This window comes from Echiichthys vipera (genome assembly GCF_963691815.1).
Source record: "Echiichthys vipera genome assembly, chromosome: 16".
Taxonomy (NCBI): domain Eukaryota; kingdom Metazoa; phylum Chordata; class Actinopteri; order Perciformes; family Trachinidae; genus Echiichthys; species Echiichthys vipera.
Genome location: NC_139841.1, coordinates 21524607 through 21546033, shown reverse-complemented (window position 1 = coordinate 21546033; position 21427 = coordinate 21524607). Strand labels below are relative to the sequence as shown.

General features: G+C 40.2%; 2 protein-coding genes across 2 annotated transcripts; one reads left to right on the top strand and one right to left on the bottom strand.

Moving 5' to 3' along the window:
* Positions 1-355: 355 nt before the first annotated feature.
* On the top strand, positions 356-10438 carry pstpip2 (proline-serine-threonine phosphatase interacting protein 2; the record flags this gene model as incomplete). Its single annotated transcript, XM_083930399.1, has 14 exons — positions 356-388; positions 2243-2343; positions 5014-5088; positions 5884-5918; positions 6038-6144; positions 6231-6293; positions 6859-6957; positions 7693-7738; positions 7928-8007; positions 8097-8195; positions 9198-9294; positions 9420-9501; positions 9603-9634; positions 10214-10438. 14 exons carry the CDS (start codon positions 356-358, stop codon positions 10267-10269), a joined length of 1005 nt encoding a protein of 334 aa, XP_083786525.1. The 3' UTR covers positions 10270-10438.
* Positions 10439-11493: 1055 nt separating this feature from the next.
* On the bottom strand, positions 11494-21419 carry dhx29 (DEAH (Asp-Glu-Ala-His) box polypeptide 29). Its single transcript, XM_083930380.1, has 28 exons — positions 21129-21419; positions 20487-20560; positions 20131-20244; positions 19910-20039; positions 19667-19806; positions 19441-19581; positions 18913-19039; positions 18660-18827; positions 18045-18219; positions 17793-17913; positions 17277-17660; positions 16919-17185; positions 16669-16812; positions 16326-16502; positions 15998-16138; positions 15772-15913; positions 15549-15669; positions 15334-15418; positions 15026-15114; positions 14710-14838; positions 14499-14574; positions 14148-14372; positions 13916-14052; positions 12965-13055; positions 12586-12876; positions 12383-12514; positions 12127-12223; positions 11494-11742 (listed from the first exon to the last, which is right to left on the bottom strand). Exons 1-28 carry the CDS (start codon positions 21298-21300, stop codon positions 11696-11698), a joined length of 4137 nt encoding a protein of 1378 aa, XP_083786506.1. The 5' UTR covers positions 21301-21419; the 3' UTR covers positions 11494-11695.
* Between the last annotated feature and the right edge of the window lie 8 nt (positions 21420-21427).

Genomic DNA, 21427 nt, shown 5'->3' with positions numbered 1-21427 from the left:
TGAAATAAATGAAAAATGAATGATGGTGAAAAATGAAATTCAAATTTGAAAGGATTAAAGTTTGGTCGGGATTTGGATGATTTAGCTTCATGCATATGATGCTTCCCTTGAAGAACTAGTAAATAGACAATCCACTGTATTGTTTTGTGAATTAAACCTATTTCAAGTTATTTTTTAAGACAATCAATGACGTCAGGAGCGACCGGCTTGTATCTATCCTCACTGCGCATGCGTGGAGTGGATGGCGGCCAGCCCACAGTCTGTTGCTGTAACAACCAGCTCCAGTCGCTTCAGTCGCTTCAGTCTTCAGCTAACAGACCTGTTGAGACGCCGCTCTCCTGTCCGTCTTACAGCCATGAAAACCCTGCATTTCAAGGACTTCTTCTGGGTGAGTTCCCGCTGGCTTTATTTTTTAAGTTTATTTATTCATTATTAATAATATATAACCTAACATTTTGGTCCTAAATAAGTAACGCTGCCCCGTTACTTCAGTCATGAAGAGGATGTGTTTTGCTAACTAGCTAATTTTCACTGTAACTTCTCTTTCTATTGAAGTCGAGCTGTGATGGGAATTACGAATGGGTTGTTGACGTGACATGGCAATTTCACTTTCACAATATTAAAAATGCATATAATTAGTGTTGCCATGATTTAACATGCAGTAAATGACTAAACATCTCTTTGACCTGTTGTCATGAAAACTGCTTTGTCATAAGATTTCTTAATTTTTGGAGCCAAATCTCAAAATTGTCCTATATTGTGACTGTTTTTAAGTATGATTCAATGAATTATAACTTTTATAAAATAAAAAGAAATGCATAACAATGTTGCTAAATACCTCAGGCATAAAGATACAAGTATCAACTTACAGTACATACAGTAAATGGCAATAATTTATTTAATCCATATATTTCTAAAAGGAACTTGATACCATTTCTGTCCTTTATTTAGTGTGACACACTTTCCTATAGTGGGACATGCATAAAAGAACAAAACATGTTCAGTATTTAATTAGGGGAGAAAAACCCATCACTCATCTTAAATTGGTACAATTTTCAACAGTTGTATCAGGAGGACAGCAAAGTCTGACTTGCATTTATTGAAAATGTCCAAAAGTCCAAGTCATGGGGGAAAATATTGTTATTTAAAATGTCATATCAAATAAATAAGAGTATATGAAAATAAGTTTCTAACAATGAAGATAAATCTTTTTTTATCTATCTTTTTTCTTGATTTATTTTATGTTGCACCATAGGACACATTTACAAATGTGTGACCATCTTTTTCCAAATGGTGTTTACAAAAAAGAATTGGTAAATACCAAAATACTTTTAGTTTTGGCATCAAATCAAATAGGTCCCACTTTCCACATCTTGGTAGGTGATTTATGCAGTGGTCAAAGAAGTATCCAGATACTTTATTTGAGGGAAAGTACTTAAACTACACTGTAAAAAATAATCAGTTAAAGTAAAAGTACACAAGTAACCTTAACTAAATACACTTACAGTGTCAAAAGTATAATTATAAGTCAGCCTACTTAGTGTTATGCTATTATATAATATATTATTGGATTATTTTCACCGGTGCATTCAAATGTAAATTGCACTTAATTGTGTAGTTGGTTGAAGTGGAGCAAAGGTTAATCTACTTTACATACTGTTGCTAGTTCAATCTCTAGCAATGCATCATATTTAATAAAGTAATCACATGTTTTGGATGTAAAATCTTAATCTGTAAAGTATCTATTCCTCACATAAAATACTCAAGTAAAGTACTTCAAATAAGTACATTTCTCTCTTGTATAAATTAATTAGCAAAACAGATACATTGCTTCATGTCTTTAATAGTGAAATAGAGAAAGGCAATAACCTGCAGATTTTGAAATCTACACGGTGAGGATGATTATACGCTGTTACCCTCAGCTTAAGTAAATCATGGAGAAGTACAATTCAAAACATCAATTTACATCTCTGTGTCAAACACCTTGATGTTAAAGTGTTTATTTATGTCTGTGTGAAGCGTTGTCTTGGGAACTTCATTGTGATAATCCAGACAGAGTTAGGACGGTCTGTTTCACTGTCTGGTGGTAGAAGTTGTGGTGTGATAGCAGCTAGATCCATCAGGAGTGTTCGGTGTATATTTTGAAGTGTTAATAATCATAAACAAATAACCCCAAATGAAACACAATTTCAAAAAGCAAAAGAAGATGAACAGAATGAGACGCTGTTGATGTTATTGACAGAACTCTGACCTGACCAGCACCAGTGGCTATGACGCTATCATCCAGTATCTCAGTGATGGCAGGAGGACATGCAAGGAGGTGGAGGAGTTCATGAAGGCCAGGTAATGCCAAGTAACGTACGTAAAGGAATTTGTATCTGGATTTAAGTTGCTCTCGATGTACAGGAAGATATAGACATACAGCTAAAAAGGGCAACAAAGAAAGGTAAAAATAGGTGTGTATTATAATGTAAAAAGCAACAAGGCAGGTATTTTGGATATTGTAAAGAAATACAAACGGGGCAAATTAATACATATTGAATGGTAATACTAGATTACTTTGGTATGTAAGTGGATGGTTAATATGTGTAGTAATGATGCAAAATAATTTTCTATGATAGTTCTACTCTGGTTCAGCAAGATTGTACCCTGGTTCTAAATTACGGGCCAGTGTTAGTTGTTATCATACAGTTGATAGGCAGCAATATGGATAGACACGTGTCTAAGTTAAGGCTGAGAAGTAGGGCTTCCCCCTCTTCGTGGATTGGATAACCAATCTGTCATTTTGGTCTTAGTTGACTAAGATTTCTTAAGTCAAATAGTCTTTTATTCTTTTTTTCATGCTGATCGACTAAGAATTTCTTTAATTAGGACAGCCCTTCTGCAGAGGCATGAACAGTGCAATAAAAAACATCTGTAGGCCTGGTGCCTCTCTTGGTGGTTCTGTCAAGAAGAACTTCATTTGTATAGCAGTGCATCAAATGTTTTATAGCATATAAAGGGAATTGCATTTGCAAGGTTTTACGGAGTCAGACTGATGTGAAAATGAAAGCTGAGAAAGAGGAGGAACACAAACTGTAGAGTTTGCAGGGTCAATATTGTGGGAAGTTGTAAAGTTTATTAGTGAGAGGAGTGGCGTATCAAGTATACAACTTAGGGACAAGTGTAGGTGGATCTGGAGCAATCGAAGACTGTAATGAAACAGGATTACATGTTTCTTTACAAGGCTGAAGTTGCTAAGGGGTACACACTCAGATGCACCAGAAATCATTTAAGTAGACTTTAGTGGCAACGAGGTAAATAAATGACAGAAGGAGCAACATGAGTTTCACTGACAGCAGGAATATCAGATAAAGAAATACATACGTACAAAAATTTAAAGAATGCTATAATATGCCGTTTTGTCTGTAATATAGTATAGTAAGTTTGACACTTTTTCAGTGGTGCAGCATTCTGCCAATTCAAGGAAGTAAATAGTGACAAATAATTTGCCTGCAACCGCCCACAATTGGACAATGTTGTGGTTTAAGAAGCTGTGGTATAACTGTATTAAATGCCAGAAATTCTTTCCCCAAATGCACATTTTTACATACTTTTGAAATGAACAGCCACATATGAATAGTTTAGTCATATTCTGATTTGGAAGAGTTTTCCTATTTTTGAAATTATTCTGCATGTAAAGCAGCATTTATTCCTAAACTCTACTGCAAAGCAGCAAAAGAAAAAGTGTTTCTAACCTACGGTACTGTAGCTTTAAGTGTCTGATGACAAAGTATTGTGAAGCATCGTCTGGATAGATTTTATAATGGCGTCATACAAAGTTTGACATTTGAATTTTGATTTCCTCCTTCCTCGTGTGATTATTAATCTGCCCCTCACACACACACACACACACACACACACACACACACACACATGCACACACACACGCACACATGCACACACACCCACACACACACACACACACACACACACACACACACACACACACACACACACACACACACACACACACACAGTGAAACTTCATTTGATGAGATTGAAGTACAAGTTTAATGAAACACAGTTAAGGATGTAGCGAAAGAGGATGTTACGTAACAACACAACTGTTTCCTCGTGTAAGTATAATAAGCACTTCTAAAATCACACGATACAAGAGTTTCCAAATGCTGTCACACACTGATCCCAGTGTCACACTCACAAAAAAGGAACAGCATGGACACATGCTTGATATGGACCTTTTTGCTAGGTTACAGCCTTGGTCCTTGGTAACTTCCTGTCAGCTGATAAACTAGGACTTCTTTTGGAGTGTTTATGTTTACATATTTGAAAAGGTCCATACAGTATTATGGAGTCGGAAGTGAGAAAATACAAATATAGCAATAAATTGTAAGTATATGTATAAATGAGAATATAAATAAAGCCAATATGATGTGAAATTATAGAATGTATAGTTTACATAATAGGCGTCATATTCACTTTAGATTTAGAGTAGACCATACAAAAAAATCTATCAAATTTACAGAAAATTGAGCCTTGGATCAGTGAGCACTACATGTGTCATCATAATGCAAATATAGATGGAGTCCATGGAGTCTACATTTGCACAAAATAGTACGTGTGCAGTTACACAACTAGTTTGGATAAGTGGCACCTTGTTATTTGAGTTTTGGTGGAGTCCCTGATTATCTTAAGTCAATAAAATGATCAGTGATTCATGTAATTATATCTAAAATTAGCCCCAACAGTTCTTTCCTGCTTCCTTGTTTTCCATACTTGTATGAATTCTTTTTATGTATCCTGACATTTACCATGCAAAGGTTGATTTTAATCTGTAATTCCCTGAATTAATGTATTTGACTGTAAATGCAGTCCTGTTATAAATTCATATTTCACATGAAAATGTAAATGAATCTGCAGTTTATCAGATAAAGGGTTGCCCTGTTTCTTCACTGATGTTCTGTATGCTTGTTTGTGTGCTGGGCTCACTTTTTTCTTATTGTTGATTTTTAGGGCATCAATTGAAGAGAAGTATGCCAAAGAGCTCCTTGGTTTGTCCAAGAAAGTTTGTGGACACAATGAGATGAAGTAAGTAACCTCAGTGTTAGGATGCTGTTATTATGTGTCTGATAATGAAATGAATGAGTCTGTCTCTGCAGGACTGACATCAGTACCTGTTAGTTTGGATGCAGAAAGAGAGGTGGAAGCAGTCATAAAGCGTAGGATCATTTTGTCTCTGTGCTTTGCAGTTTAAAGGTGGAAATGAGGATTGCATTATTTTGCTGCAATTTCTTGATAATGTTGTAGTCAGATTTAGATAATGTGGCAGCCAGTGTTGACATGTTTCTGTATCAGCAAGTCTACTTCCCTTTCTGTCAACGACCACTTGATCAGTGTGACTTTGCTTCTGGTGTTTCTGCTTCTGAGGAGGACGAGAGACTAATGAGTGAGAGGGAGACAGGGAACATTATTTACTTAACAAAACCCTGTAGGTTCAAACAGACTTATGTTTACATTCAGTGTGACTCACCAAAAGACACTGTGAATCCTTGAGTGACATTGAATGAAATTCAGTTTCCTTAATAAAAAAAAATAAAAAATAGACAATATAATGTTTTAAAGTTATGGTTAATCCATCTAGTTCTGTTACATATTGTGGTCTAGATTGCATTGATTTAATTAATTGATTAAATCATTAGTGAAAAAAGTGATACAATAATGAATAATTGTAGGCTTTATCATCCCTACTGGTTATTTTGTTTATCATTGGCCAAATTATGACTTAAAGAAAAACAGGCTTTTAGTTTAACTTGGTAAAACCTCACAGAAACCCTGCTTTCTCTCTGTATCCCCCTGTAATCTTCTTTTCTTTTGCTTTTTAAGCACATTAAAAAGATCCCTGGACATGTTCAAATTACGTAAGTGCTCACCATTTTTGAGACTGAATACGGCCTTTCAAACGCCATTATTTACTAGTTTGCTGCAGTTCATGTTTTCTGTGTAACTCAGAATATAAACCATGTTTTTACCCTTGCAGAGACTGAGCACGTGAGTCTATCACACTTACAACTGGCGCAGAGCATGAGGGAGGAGGCCAAGAAACTGGAAGAATTCAGAGAAAGACAAAGAGAAGCGAGGAAAAAGGTTGACGGTTTTATCAGCACTGTGACCCCCGATGAGATGGCAACATCTTTGCAAGTTGTTGACTTGATATGACGTTGTCATTTCAGATGGAACAACAGATGGATGCTCTCCACAAACAGAAGTCTTCACAGTTCAAGAAGACAATGGATGTAAGTAAAAAAATAAACTACTTCAAGGGCACTTTCAGACTTTCTTTTCCTTGTATTGTGTTATTGATTGAGCTGTTTAGCTTGTGGACTGTCAGTAAAATACCGAATTAATCACAGACAGTGGTTGACCTGCCAAACCAAAGCCAAAAAAGGCTGCTGCTATCTATGTTAAAAGTCTAAAAGTGCTAGTGCCAAGCTTATTTTAGTCCTTTCATTATTCCTGTCAGAGGAGTTTCAGTTGTGTTTTGAAAACAGTGAAATGCCAGTCTTATCCCTTCTCTGTCCTTCCTCTTTGGTGGGGGAAGTTGTGTTTACCACCAGTCTGGGAAGTGAACGACACAGTGTCATTAAACACTATCAGAATCATTGCTGAAAGGAGAAGTACTCCTGTAACTCGAACATAAAAATCAGTGGGGTCACCAAAAGAAGTGGATGCCAGACGAACCATATGAGTTGTCTTTCTTCACTTTTTTCCAAAATCATTTGCCTTTTAAATCATTTTTGGTGATAAGTTGTTTACAGTGCAGTAAAAAAGCTTCAGTACTAACTGTGGTGCTGTCTCCAGTCAAAGAAGACATACGAGCAGAAGTGCCGAGATAAAGAAGAAGCAGATCAGAACGTGAACCGAAACACCAACACCAACAACACCAAGCACATAGAGAAGGTACAAAGAAATGATCTTTTCACTGATGTTAGATAAATGTGTTATGACAAAACAAATATAAAACTGGAAAATGGATTTGGATTTGCATTGGGTTGCTTTTTTAGCCTATTTCTGTCCATATTCATGTAAAGAGCAAAAATGTCAAACAACTGGTTCCAGTTTCTCAGATGTAAGGATTTGCTACTTTCCATGTGTTGTATATCATTGTTTATCGACTTAGTTTGACAACAAGCTATTTAAGGACACCTTGTTATGTTGGGCTTTGAAAACTTGCAAAGGGGCATTTTAAACACCAAATAATCTTAAAATGAATCAATAATAATAAAAGTTATTTGCTGCATTCCTACAGAGGATGTAAAATCCACATTATTGCTCCAATAAAAGAACATAACAGCATTGGAAAGCTTATTCACACATCAAAAGTGTCGTTTACACGCTGTCGTTAGAACAAAAAAAAAAATTTGAGTTTTTGTGGAATGTGCTCTGATGAGTCCAGACCAGACCTAGGTTTGACTCTGATGCAGATATGACTTCTGTAAAAAACAAATTATTGTTCTTCAGACTTCCTCCATCTACTGTGTGTATCATCTTACTTATGTCTGAGAGGCACCACAGTGACAGTGTTCATATGATCTTATGAGCAGTCATTTCTGTATTTGTCACTCGTTATGTGTTAACCTCAGACCCACTGTTGAAGACTTACTACTCTTGTGCTCTTTATATATCCTCTTTCAGCTCAACTCAAAGGCACAGCAAGCTAAACAGAACGCAGAAGAAGCAGGTACGTCTGCTACAGACATCTTTATCACATTGTGTGTTGGTGCAGTGCTTAAAGGACCGGACTGTATTTATGTCCTGCTTTTATTCAAACTGCATGTCTGACACACAAAACAAGGCAGATATGTGTTTATTTATACTACTTTTTATATTTTTTTACTGATTAATACTGACGGCTGTGTTTGATTGGCAGACAGGTTATACCATCAGAATGTGAACTTAGTGGGAAAGACTAGAGATGAATGGCAGAAGGAGCATATCAAAGCCTGTGAGGTGAGACTTTCTGGTTAGATCCTAAAAGTTTGGATTCAACACACACCACGTAAATGAGCTGACTGTTTCTGTTATGTTTTCCTTCACAGATGTTTGAGAAACAGGCTATGGAGCGTATTAACTTTCTGAGAAACACAGTCTGGACTCACCTCAACCAGCTATCCCAGCAGTGTGTGACCAGTGACGAGGTGAGGCCCACATTTACAGTTACTTTTTAAAGCTGTTAAAACCAATTTGTACACCTCAGAATCTTGCGATAATTTTCCATGAGTTGTTGTTAAGCTGTCAAGCAGTTAGCAGACACACACAGCTGGGGACTAGAACATAGTGGAGCATTTAAGAGCTAAAGAGACATTATTCTCTTCAGGAGGTGGTAGAGGCTATAGACTGTATAAAATATCTCATATATCCACCATCTTGGCAGTGCCTGACACCGGCGAACTCATGGCTAATCCAAGTGTGGGCAGAGGTGGCGCTGAGGACCGAATGAAACCTCCTGTCACTGCTATGGCATCAGCCTGTCACTTAAACCGGCCATGCCCTTAATTAAGCATAACTTCAAGCCTTAATAGAACTTAAACGGGTGAGATAAAGGTAGAAATTCAGCTCCTGTACAGTTTTTATGAATGGAGAAATTAGCCAGAGACCGAAACTGTTCTTTGTACTAGGCTTTAAACATGTTTATTTTTGCTGTAAAGTTGGGCATTTTAACATGGGGTCTATAGGGATTGACTCACTATTTGAGCCAGCCTCAGGTGGCCATTCGAAGAACTGCCGTTTTTGGCACTTAAGTGTCGGCTTCACTTTTTGCTGCTTGGTAGAGACAAAAACAGAGCTAAAAGGAGAGTAAGTACCAATGCTGCTCCGTAACGGATGGATGTATAGAAAGGGAACACTGTATCACCTTTATAAGGTGGTGATATGCCCTTGTTGTGTTTACAGCTTATTCCAAAGCCCAAGACAGCCCCAAGAAATTGATGCTAAAAGTCAAATTGAGATGAAAAAAGATTCTAAGAAATGCACTTTTATAGACTTTCTTGGACAAACATTCAAGCATTTCTAAGGACATTGAATAACTGGACTCTGATCTTGTTTTTGCTGCTTCTCCTTGGGTGTGTGCGTGCGTGCGTGCGTGCGTGCGTGCCTGCGTGTGTGCGCGTGTGTGTGTGTGTGCGTGTGTGTGTGTGTAGCTGTATGAGGAAGTGAGGAAGTCACTGGAACAATGTGATGTCCAAGCAGATATTGAGCACTTTGTAAACCTCAGGCGGACCGGTGACAAACCACCAGGTATGAAACGAAAGAGACATCCACAATAGTGAGCAGTTAACAGTTGCCCAGAGCTGGAATGCTGAAAGCACACAAACTGTTTTATCAGTTGCCATTATGTGAACAACATTTTCCTCTCCTATCAGCTCCAGTTGTGTATGAGAACTTCTACAGTGGTCAGAGGCCTCCGACAGGAGCTCCACCCTCTCGACAGCCTCCACCAGTCAGGTAAACAAGAGAAAGCTGCCACCTGTGTGTTTACACATCTATCCTTCCATTAAATTAACCACTAACCACTAACTGACTTATCCTGTTCTGTGAATTTGCAGGAGGGGGCCATTACCTAATCCAACACACAACAGTAAGGGACTTTAAAAATACAGAAACTTAAATATAGTGGTAGATAACAACTAAGTAAATGTTCCCAAGTACAATTTTGAGGTACTCGTACTTTTCTTGAGTATTTATATTCTGCTACTTTGTACTTCTTCTCCACTACATCTCAGAGACACACATCGTCCTTTTTACTCTACTACATTAATTTGATTACTTCAGTTACTTTACCAATACAGATTATTAATACACAATATAATCAACTAATAAATTCTGATAGATTATGAGACTTAATTTACCTTTTGGGCCACAGATTTAAAAAAAAAAAAAAAAAGACACTACCCAGTGCTTGCGTTTCTTACCAGTGTTTAGATTTCGCTGTTTGTAACGCTTGATTTGATTTATCAAAGCCAACTTTTGGTACATTTGACAGTGTATTGATAATTGTCACATTAACAACTTAAATCGTTTCATTGTGAGAATGAAAAGGTATTTTAATTGGTGGGCTTAAGGATCTAGAGGCTTTATTAACAACTGAATGAGTTCTGCACACTTCTGCTTTTCATACTTAAACACCTCATTGTTTTGATCTCTGCTTTGATCGCAGGTGATACGATCTACTCGACAGTGCAGGACGCCGGGTACAGTGTCATCCAATACTAACACGCAGATCTGCTGGAGAAGTTATTGTACATCATGTGCAGCGCTGGAGCTTTGTAATGGACATAAGTCTCTTCACTTCCCCCTTTGTGATTTCCTTTAACGATAAGTTCCCATGAACTTGATGGAAATGAGTGTCATAAGGGGAAACATATTGCATATTTTGAGGTGAGGTTGTGTGGTATTTTAAGTATATCACAGTGTTATAAACAGAAGAGTAAAGAGATATTTTTGTTTGTTTATTTTTAAAATAAAATAAGGATTTAAGGAACACTTTTGCTTGGTGTTTTGATGAAAAAAGACATTCTGTAAAATTAGATGATGAATAAATTATGACTGTATAAATCTGTCCAGATATACAGTGGAGCCTATTTATTGTGTATATGTCGTGCATGTTCGTTTTTATTTGCGAGTCTACAAAATAAGACAACTTGTCTTCAGTTTACTTGTTTTCATTTCCTCTTAGATGTATGAACAGCATGTCAGCTGACAGACGTCTTGTGGATGGTCTCACACACACACACACACACACACACACACACACACACACACACACACACACACACACACACACACACACACACACACACACACACACACACACACACACACACACACACACACACACACACACACACACACACACACACACACACACACACACACACACACACACACACACACACACACACACAAATTTAAGTATATGTTACATTTTCCTTGTCACTACCTGCAACGTCTTGACAGTCTTCTTTAAAGTGAGGTTACGTTCTTTGACCTACATTGACTTTCGAGTCATTAAAATGGTTGAGCGACGAGGTACACTATTTTCTGAATACTTGGAAGAGGATTGTTGGAATTTTTGTACTTTGATATTGCTTTAGAAAACTGCAGGAGTAAAGAGATTAAATGACATTTCACTGTGCAACTGCCCAGGGGCTTGTTTCATATTTGGTAAACTTGCTTTATGGAACAAGCCCCTGGTGTTGCTTTTCTATAAATAAAGTTACTGTTGTTCGCAGCACTTTAAGTATGAAAGTTCATATATTCACAGTTTATGTTGCCATTGTCAGTCACATCTTAAACTTACCATTAGTCTCTGTTTGGCGCCTGCATTCACATAATACATAATATTATAATCAACCATGACACATTGAAAGGTTTAAATAAAAATGTGTGCAGCTTTATTTCCACCACATTTAGCCACATCATTTTCAATTTCCCTCACAAATTTCAGAATGTATTTATGCATTTCATATGACACAGTCATCCTCAATGTGAGTAAGAGTTCCTGGTAACCATCAGATTGTTTGTCTGCAGTATTCATCCCGAATTCAAAGAGCAAATAGGAAGCACTTTGTTCCCAGGACCACTGACACAGACAGGAAAAGGTGCTGGCGCAGGTTCTCCAGGGGCTTCTGGTCCGATATCACTCTGATTTGATCAGATCCAGAATAATGTGGATGGTCCTCTCGCCTGCAGCACACAGAAAGAATCAGATAGGATCTTTTTTTTCAGTCTGCAGATAGATTTGCTTAAAAACTATATACCCTCATAATATTAATATCCATTAGAGTTGATTTTGTGTATTTTAGAAATGTAGATTCAATACAATACTTAAAATACAGTATTCTATATGTAGACAACAGAACAGGTGAATTTGACTTGGAAAAAAAATGTCTAATGCAGGCTTTTTGTGTGTTCCCTGTATCCAAAGCAACTGAAACACCTTTCATCTCATGATTGCTGTCAAAATCTAAGCCATTCAGTATAAGTTGTAGTAGTAGTTAATCATTTTTCATGATTTTTAAAGCCATAGACCCAAAATGCCATTAGTCATATTGTGATGCTTGAGTTTACCTTCAAGATTCATCCTCGGGTTCTCCAGCTTCTTTTCAAGCAAAGAGTCCATCAGCTTCCTCAGGTGTTTGAATATCACGCCAATCCGTACAGGAGCCTTTAAGAGTGAACGACATGGGTTACATTAAATAAACCCCCTAAGATCCATTTTGTTTGCCTACAAAGTACAAGGACACAAGTGCTGCTGCTACAGGAGGGGATTGAAGAGGAAAGGGAAAAGAGGGACAAGATACCATGGACCCTGGTGACCTCTGACCTGAAAGTGGATCCATCCGTCGAGTGTGATGAGCCTTTCTCTGTGCTGGATATCAATGTCGCCTCCGAACAGCAGCATGGGGAAAGGAGGTATCAGAGTGGTGTCTCGCAGGTAGATCTTGGTGTATTTCACCTGTGGAGAAACATTTATTAGCACAAATGTGTCTTATAAATGAGCAGATATTACACACTCCTCACCCATACCTTCTCCTGGTACAGCAGCCAGCCGTGTATCTGCAGGTTGCGGTTAACGGACGAGGGGTGGACCTGAGCCTTGCCTTGGGGCGTCTCCACCGTGCAGACCACTCGCTCGGACACATCCACAGAGGGGGTGCACAAGACCCGGGCTACGCTGTCGTAGAGCCCCGCCGTCAGCACTGCGTTCAGGATGGAGATCTGCTGCTTGGACAGCGCCGCCGCCAACGGCTGCTGCTTGGAGCGAGACGACCAGAAACCCGCCTGCTCCATCATCTTCATCAGCTCGTGCTTCACACTCTGGATAAGGATGGAGTCAAACACACGGGATTAGACAGGAGTTGGAAGAGAGAGAGATAATCTCAATGTATGAATGTGCATGTGTTACCTCTATTGTAATGAGAGCTGTACGGTTGAGGAAGTGTTTTCTACAGTAGGACATTTCAGCTCTTTGTCCGTCAGTGTGGGAGTTCTTCCACCTGACAGTGTCACAGGTCAACAGAAAAACAGGTTGTCAGAGAGTGAGTCATCGAGACAGATCATTTCTAGCATAAAAAAGATTTGTTTTCATTTTTCTGAAAGGATTTTGTCCTTGTAGTATTCTTGCTACCGGAAACAGCTTCCTGAAAGCAGTTGTTGCATGGTTTCTGCAGTGGACCTTACCACCGAGAATGAAATTCAATACCTTTTTCATGATCATACCGATCAAAGAATAATGGAAAATTAGTAGGGACAATAAGGCCTGCAGTTACCTATTTACTACCTTCATTTATATACATTTAAATCACGTTTGTACTTCCTAGCTGCACATACAATAACTCTTTGGAATGTAATTAATCAAATAACCTGGTTTCAGATAAGCGGCAGAATGTTGATGGATGGATTAGCCTATTAAAAAAATAATTCAATGTATTAAAGTTTTTGTGTCTCAAATTGACACTTGCACATCATGAGTGGATGAGCTTCCTAGCTGGCAGCAACTGGAAATGTGAAAAATGTGGATGTAGTTGAAGGGTTTTTAAGACTTTTCAAAAGATGTTTACTCTTTTTAATTGTCCTACCTACTACAACACAAAGTCTCAGTTTGCATTCCTTCGATTCTCATTCAAAACATCTCATTAAATCCATATTGTGTATAATCAGTATGTGAGCCTTTTAAAATCCCAAATATGCTCCTTAAAGCTGCAGTAGGTAAAAAGCAAAAATAAATAAAAAACAGCAGAATTTGCAATTACAATATGACAGAAGATTGTTATGGATTTCTTGCCCATCATCAAAATAAGCTGCCTACCACAGGTTTACGGTCTGTGTGTAAAGTCAAGCTTCTAAAAGTCCATACCCCAGATATGCGTTGTATATCGTCAGGTGATCAGAGTTGGCCAATGCCAGGGCTGCTTTAGCCAGGTTGGCTTCCTCCTTCCTGTTCATCGGTGTGGAGAAGGGAGACTTCTCTGAGATGGCTGCCGCGATGGTTGCCTGAAACAAAACTCCTATTAATATACAATGTATAATAATGACGCAGTGACATTAATTCCATTCGTCTTGTTGAGTAAGGAGGCGCTGGGACGTACGATGGGCTCCAGGCAGCCGAGGATGGCTCCATAGATGAGCATCTTTCCAATCTTCACATTGACGGGCAGACTCGCCAGGTGGTGTCCCAGCGGTGTGAGGAGATGGTTGTCGGGGTGACACGCACCGATCTTCCTCAGCAAGTTGACGGCGTTACTGACCGACTGTGGCTGAGGAGGATCCAGGGCCCGGCTCAGAAAGTCCTCCGGGGAGCCATACTGACATTTCTACCAGAGAAGGAGAGGGAGGAGTGAAGGACGCCTTAAAACAGAAGCTTTAATAATGTTTCCAAATGGGGTAGAAGGTAAAAGTTTTCGTGTGAATTTGTATTTCTTTTTATATGTTTAAAATACCATAATATGTAGGCAGAGCTCCTCCAGTGGGACCCGTAGGATCTCTGGAATAGAGTAATCCATGAAGGCGTCAAACCTGAGGTCAAGAGAGTTAAACAAGCGCAGAATAGATCAGCATGTTCTTTATATCTGATGAGAAATGATCTGTTTCACTGCTTCGTGTTCCCGTTCCCATCTCTGCTTAATGCATGAAAAACCTGAACCTCCATACCTGAATTTTGGGTAGAGTCTGAAGCAGAAGCCGCTTCGGACGCGTCCTGCCCTCCCCTGCCTCTGGAGGGCACTGGCTTTGGAAACAAAAGTTTCCACCAGAGAACTCATCTGGCTGCTCTCGTGGTACCTAAAAGACACAGCACTCAAGTCTCTCTACGCCAATAAAAACATATTTAAATGAGTGAAACCATGAAACAGATCCAGTAATTTGCTTCTCATGAGCACATCAATCTGTTTTCACTTACAAGAAGATCATATAAAATCAATACTGTAATGTGCAACATTCTTTTCTGCTATTGTTCATGAGCTCTTACTTGTTTTCCTTGGTCTTTCCGGTGTCGATGACAAACACAACATCAGGAATAGTCACACCTGTCTCAGCAATGTTAGTCGACAAGACAATCTAACGGAGACACAAAGCAGAGCGGCATAGCTGTAGGGGTTTTCAGGATCTACGAATATATCTGTTCAGTTTGTTAATGTCAATTATTTACTTGATGGAGTATCAAAATAGCATTTTCCTCTTAAAACAAGCAAATGAATTAGTACAGCTCTATAAAAAAGGACTTTGTTGATTTTATTACATTATCTAAATTGTTCTAATTTCCAAATTTAGAAGTACCTTTCTAACTCCAGCAGGTGGCACTGTGAAGGCAGCAGCCTGGTCCTTCGATGACAGAGTCGAGTGGAGAGGAACAATCCTGTACCTAAAAGAGCCGCTCATAGCAGGTCAACCAAGGGCCAATGAAAAAGTAAAATGTACGTTTTATGTGTCTCACCGCTGTGTGTTCGGTGCATATGACTGTACACTTGATTAGATCAGTTAGTGTTTATCACCTGTTTTTGTCCCTGAACCTCTTGTCTGATGAGAGCAGGTCGTAGAGCTGCTGGATGTGAGCCAGACCCGGAAGGAACACGAGAACGGCTCCGTTCACCGTCGCAAATTGTGGGGATTTGTCTGTCAGAGCGCAAAAATACAGAAATGTAACACGCAAGACCTAAACGTGTATGACTATGTGCTTTGTGCTGCACGAAACCAGCATGACGACGTGTTTTGTACCTAGATAGTCGACAAGGTCAAGCAGTAAGTCAATGTTGATCTTATTGGGGTTCATGTACTGCAGCACCTGCCGAGTCCTGCTGCTGAAGTGGTCAAGATCCGGACCCAGGTCCCAGCCGGAAGAGTCCCTCAGTATCACCTCCTGGAAGAGACAGAAGCAGGTTACAATCAAAGACAACACACCACTACCGCTTACACTGTATTACTGCTGCAGAACAAACAGTACCTGGTGCTGTACTGTCTTGCCACCTTTCTGTGTGACAGAGATGCTCACTTCCTCCTCGTCTTCAAGAATTTTCTGGCAGTACTCCGAGTCCTTTTCCAGAACGTACCCCGTCTCCTCCACTATGTCTTCTAAGTGGGACACCTAGAGACAAAACCACAGGAGCTTGAAAATATCCTGTTCCCTCAGTCATGTCCTCTAATGGAAAAACATCTGCGATGGGACTTAAAACACACCCCTGATATCCACTTCAAAATCCTTCAAAATGAGGCAAAGATATAGTTGAATTAGATTACGTCTACAAGTAAACAGAAGCTAAAGCTGCTCTTACCTCCACTGGGAAGGTCCTGCCAGGGATGGAGATCACTGGGCAGCGGTTAAAGTAGTTAGAGAACTTGTCACAGTCCACTGTGGCGCTCATGAGGATTAGCTGCAGGTCGGATCTCCTCATAACAACATCTTTCAGGATGGTTAACAGGAAGTCTGACTGGACACTGCGCTCATGGACCTGAGAGGATGGAGGTGAGGTGGAGGTGAGGACTGACTTACAGAACACAAAAACTTCAACAGCATCAAAAACTGCAGTGGTTGAAAAACATCAAAAAGTGCGTGCAGCTGAGGGTGGAAAGGACACTTATAATATGGCACCACACGGGTGTTTGAAGTGTCAGTACCTCGTCTACAATGATGTGCGTCAGGGAGCTGAGGTGTTTGTCATGCTGAAGTTTCCTGAGCAGAACTCCAGTGGTGCAGTACAGCAGGCGGGTCCACTCCCCCGACTGATTCTCCATCCGAATCTGGTATCCACACAGCGACGACTAAAAACACATTTCACATTAAAGCAGGTGACAGTGCATCCTATCAGCCTATATCCTTTTGTATACAAGATCCAAGCACAAGGTTTCATATTAAGTGTGTTTTCACCTTCGATCCCGGTCCATCCTCGCAGCCGAGCTCCTCGCTGACTCTGCAGGCCAGGCTCATGGCAGAGATCCTCCGGGGCTGTGTCACCACGATGTTGCAGGGCTTCGCCGTTTTACCTCCTGTTAACAGCTCTTCCAAGAGAAACTGAGGGATCTGAGTACTCTTTCCGCTGCCCGTCTCACCAGCCACCACCACCACAGGATGGCGCTGCAGAGCCTCCAGGACACGATGGCGGTGCTGGAACACAGGAAGCTGCTCTCGCTCTGCCTGGAAGGTTAAATTACTTGGGTTACGTTTGTGCATCTTTAAGATTAAAACCTCTTTAATATGGTAAAGTACATTGCTTAAGTGTATTTACCTTCAGTTTGTGGGCCAGCGAGGACTTCTTCAGCTTCATTAAGAGCTCTCTGGATTCCTCAAGTGCTCTTTCCCTCCTCCCTCTTTTCTCACTCTTGTCCTCCAATTCTTCTCCACCCTCCCCGATATCAAGACCAGCCAGGTTCTCCCAGGACTCTTCAGGCTCTTCATCCCCCGCCCTGCCCAGCCCCCGCTGGCCTTGGGATTCAGACTCCGGCCTTTGGTCCTGGTTCTGCTGCTGTTTGAGTCTGCTCAGAAGCCGCGAGATAAACTGGTCCCTGGGTTTGTTTGCAGCAGTGCGACTCTCTTCCTGTTGCTGCTGCTCGCTGTCTCTCCACTCCAACCACACATCTCTGTAGGTCGGAGGAAGGAGCTGGTGCACTGACTGAGAGTGAGAGATTGAGAGGGATAATATTAGTGATAGTAGAGGGATCATTATAAAAGGAGGATTAGGATTAGAATGAATAAGGATCAAATCACACATGTGTGGTCAAGCAGCACAGAAAAACTGTATTACCTGTCCTTTAACCAGGGTGTAGAGAGCCAGTGTGGCTGCCAGATGTTGAGCCTGCATGCTGTCCTCTGTCAGGATCGTTGGGCAAACTTCAAGAACATCTTCTGTCCTTTGAACACGCACCCTGGTGGATGCAAAAACATAAAATATTAAATTGTTGTAGCACAAATCATTGATAGTTGTGTGAGCAGTCAACTGAAGTGGATTTTCATCACATGGAGATGTGTATGACAGTGTACATGGAAACACACGTACTTGGATCTCCAGTATTTACCAGCAGCAACCTTGTGAAAAGCCGGTGGTGGACTCTTGGGCAGGTTCTTTCGGACCCAGTCGATGAGGAACTGTTTAGGGGACTTTCCTGTCCAGCTGCGTGCTGTGTAGTCAAAGTTGCGGATGTCCTTTGGCTCATTCTTTTTCACAACTGGCACTGGAACAAAAGGAAAATGTGACAAAATGAAGTCTGTGAATTTATGACACTTTTTAAAATACTTTTTTTTTACAAAGACTTGTCCATTTTCTGCCTTATACAAAGTGTGCAGACAGCTCCACCAATGTCCCAAATTTGCATCTCTGTATATAATAGGTAAATTTAAAGCACATAAACAACATGTTCTAGTAGAAACCCAAAGTACCTGTCGTATGAACCTGAAAATGAACAGCCGAGGTGTCAAACACTCAGGTTTAACTATGGTTAGGGATATAGATTTGACATATGTGTATACAGCATCTATTACAGTGCTACTTCACAATGTGAGCCTGAATCAAAGCATTACAATGTGAAGCTGCAGTATGTTACATTTTATATTTACTATAACCCATAAAACCCTTTGAATGTGTTCTGTTAGAGACTCAGATGGTGATGCAAACCTTTCTCCGCAGCAGGGGCCTTTTCAGCCTTTTCAGCTTGTTCAAATAAGTTGAAGCTGAGAACGTCTTTGTCCTCGCTGACAGGAAGTGTCTTCTTTTCCCGCTGAGGCATGTCTACCACCTTTATAGCTGGATTGAACATGGGGTGAGATTCCAGTGGCTTCATTTCTAGAAACAGAAAATACATTTGTTGTTGTTAGAATAAATTGTTTGATAATTGCATGGAAGACTTAGAGGACACTTTAATTCTCACCTTGCTGTATGATGCGTATCCTGTCCTGTGCCATCCTCTGGCCCGCCTTGTCTCCTTTTGTCTTGGCAACAGCTGCCATTTCTTTTGCGTCGTATAGTTGAGCAGTAAGGACCAAATATCGGTCATTCTACGCAGCACAAAATAACACAAATAGTTACAACACTATCACAACTTCCTAATTTCATACAAAAGCTGAAAACCAGTCTGATTTCAGAGCTGACATTAAAGACATTTCCATGTTGCCCTCAAGCTACAAATTTGATATTCTGGAAAAGATGCTTATTCACTTTCTTGCTGAGTTAGTTGAGAGGATTAACACCACTTTTATATTTGTCTGTTAAACATCAAGCTACAGCAGGGAAACACAGATACTCAGACTCTCAAGCTCACTTATTAAAATATTATAATCAGTACATAAACTCATCTAACACTCTGCAAGAAAGTAAATAAGACCATTGCCCTAAGTGTTAAACAAATCATTGAATTCAAAAAGAGATCTCAGCTTTAAGTTGCTTTAATTTCACTTACTGGATCAAACCTTTCCTCCAGTTCAGGATTGCGTTCCTTCTTCCTTCCTTCCTCTTCCTCCTCCTCCTCCTCCTCACTGCTCTGCTCTGCATACCTTAAGATCCAATCCTTCATGCTTGCAGCTTCATCCTTCTCTGTGGCCTGTTGAACACAGAGTTTAAATGTAGTGTTACAGTACCTACGCACCTTTCTCTCCAAAACACACACTTGTAAAAAATACACAAACCTTTGGGGTCTCTTTGGGGGTGTTGCTGGGTGCTTTGGGGCTTGAGGGTGCAGGTTTCTGCTGAGCAGGAGGCTGGAACCTGGGCCTGCTCTTCTGACTCTCCTCCTGCATCTGCTGGGCAAAACCTTCCGGCAGCTCCTCTGGTAGACAGACGGAAATATGAAAAAAGAATGCCACGGTTTAACAGCCCTCAACAGCTATATGATGATGATTCCATCTAAATGACTGCTGACACTCTATTACCATCTTTAAGGTTGAGACATAGCCAGTCCAGAGCAGAGTGGAGATCCCCTCCGTACAGCACACTACTCTTCATCGCCTCCTCAATGTGTTCTCTCTTAAAGTTGAACTTCTGCAGAGCTGTGTACAGGTCCTGCAAACACACGACAACATTCAGTCATGGAAATAGATGTGTGTATGCGTATTAACTGTGAAGAGTCAGAGAGAGGATTTTTATTTTTTACCAGCAGCTTCTTATTCGTAAGTCTGCCTGATATGGGCCCTTTGTCCCCGTTCTCCTCTCTGAAGTCATTGATCAGCTTGATGATCTTCTTCTCCAGGTCAGCTTGGATAGCAACCTGTGTTAAAGGGTCAAATACTCGTCTTTATCACAACATTTTGAATGTTTTTCAGCATGAAACACACTGGACAAAATGGATGAAATGTGCAGCTGAATGAATAATGGACTATTTCAGTATGCATTGTTTATTAGTATGATACAAACTCGTAAGAAAAGGCTACACCTGTAACAATCTCTTGACCTAGATAGAGAGACAGCAAAAGATAAAGTGCATAGTTAGTCACTGAAACACTAACTTACTTTAAGAATCGACTTGTCTGTGACTCCCCCTGTGTCAACCTGGGCCGTGTTGGCAAGACTGTAGGTCTTTGGAGCTGGAGGAAGTCAAACAAAACAGAATTGTGTCACTTAAAAGCATTTTCTTTAATGAGTTAGACATGTTGAAATACACTGTAATGCAGATTATGCTGCAACTATTAACTGTTTTCAATGTAAATCAACAAATGTCCATTATGTTGAGTACGAGATTAACTGTTTACCCTGAAGAAGGCAATTGTCAATCAAATGTCACCAACAACCATAAGTTTGTTTACCTATGTGAAGAGCTGTCAAAGCAGCAAGGTGTCACACAAATTATAAAATTAGGAAATGCATGACAGGGGCATGTTTGTGAGCTGTAACCTGCCTTTGGATTTTCTTTCCTTGATAAACTAGGCTTCTTAAATTAAAAACATAATGAGATGACTACGGGGGACTGCAATGACACCCATTGTGCAAAAGGAACAGTTAAAGATGCACAATCCTACATTAATACAAAGCATAAGCACAATACAAGCATGGTGACGTCTGTATGTAGGATTTAACAGCTCAGGCGACATGCAGAAAAACGCCATCAGCACCGTTTCAGCTTTTACTGTGATGTTCCGGAATATGTGACAGCACCTTTCGACTTGTTGTCTTTGGCTGGTTTAACCGGCTTGTTGTTGTTGGCTGCCTGTTTCTTCGGCTCCTCTGCCACGCCGTTCCCCGCCGCAGCAGCACCGGTCCTGCCCGCAGCAGCCGGGGCCACTGCAGCAGCAGCTTGCGCCGCTAATTTCTTCTTCTTTCCGCCCATTAGAACAAAAACACCGCCTGTATGTGGCTCCTCTACCCCGCTATATGGCGCCGAGTCATCCACACAGTCTTTAAAATGTCAAAAACATATATATAATAACGCTAATGTGTATTTCTCTCCGGATCCA

What these genes read in the sequence shown, in the direction of transcription:
- dhx29 (XM_083930380.1), bottom strand. Translation starts at nt 21,300, where the DNA reads ATGGGCGGAAAGAAGAAGAAATTAGCGGCGCAAGCTGCTGCTGCAGTG. An exon ending in ATGTCTCAACCTTAAAGATG is followed by an intron (nt 19,807 to 19,909) that starts GTAATAGAGTGT and finishes TCTGTCTACCAG; the next exon opens with AGGAGCTGCCGGAAGGTTTT. An exon ending in ATATACAACGCATATCTGGG is followed by an intron (nt 13,056 to 13,915) that starts GTATGGACTTTT and finishes TGACACTGTCAG; the next exon opens with GTGGAAGAACTCCCACACTG.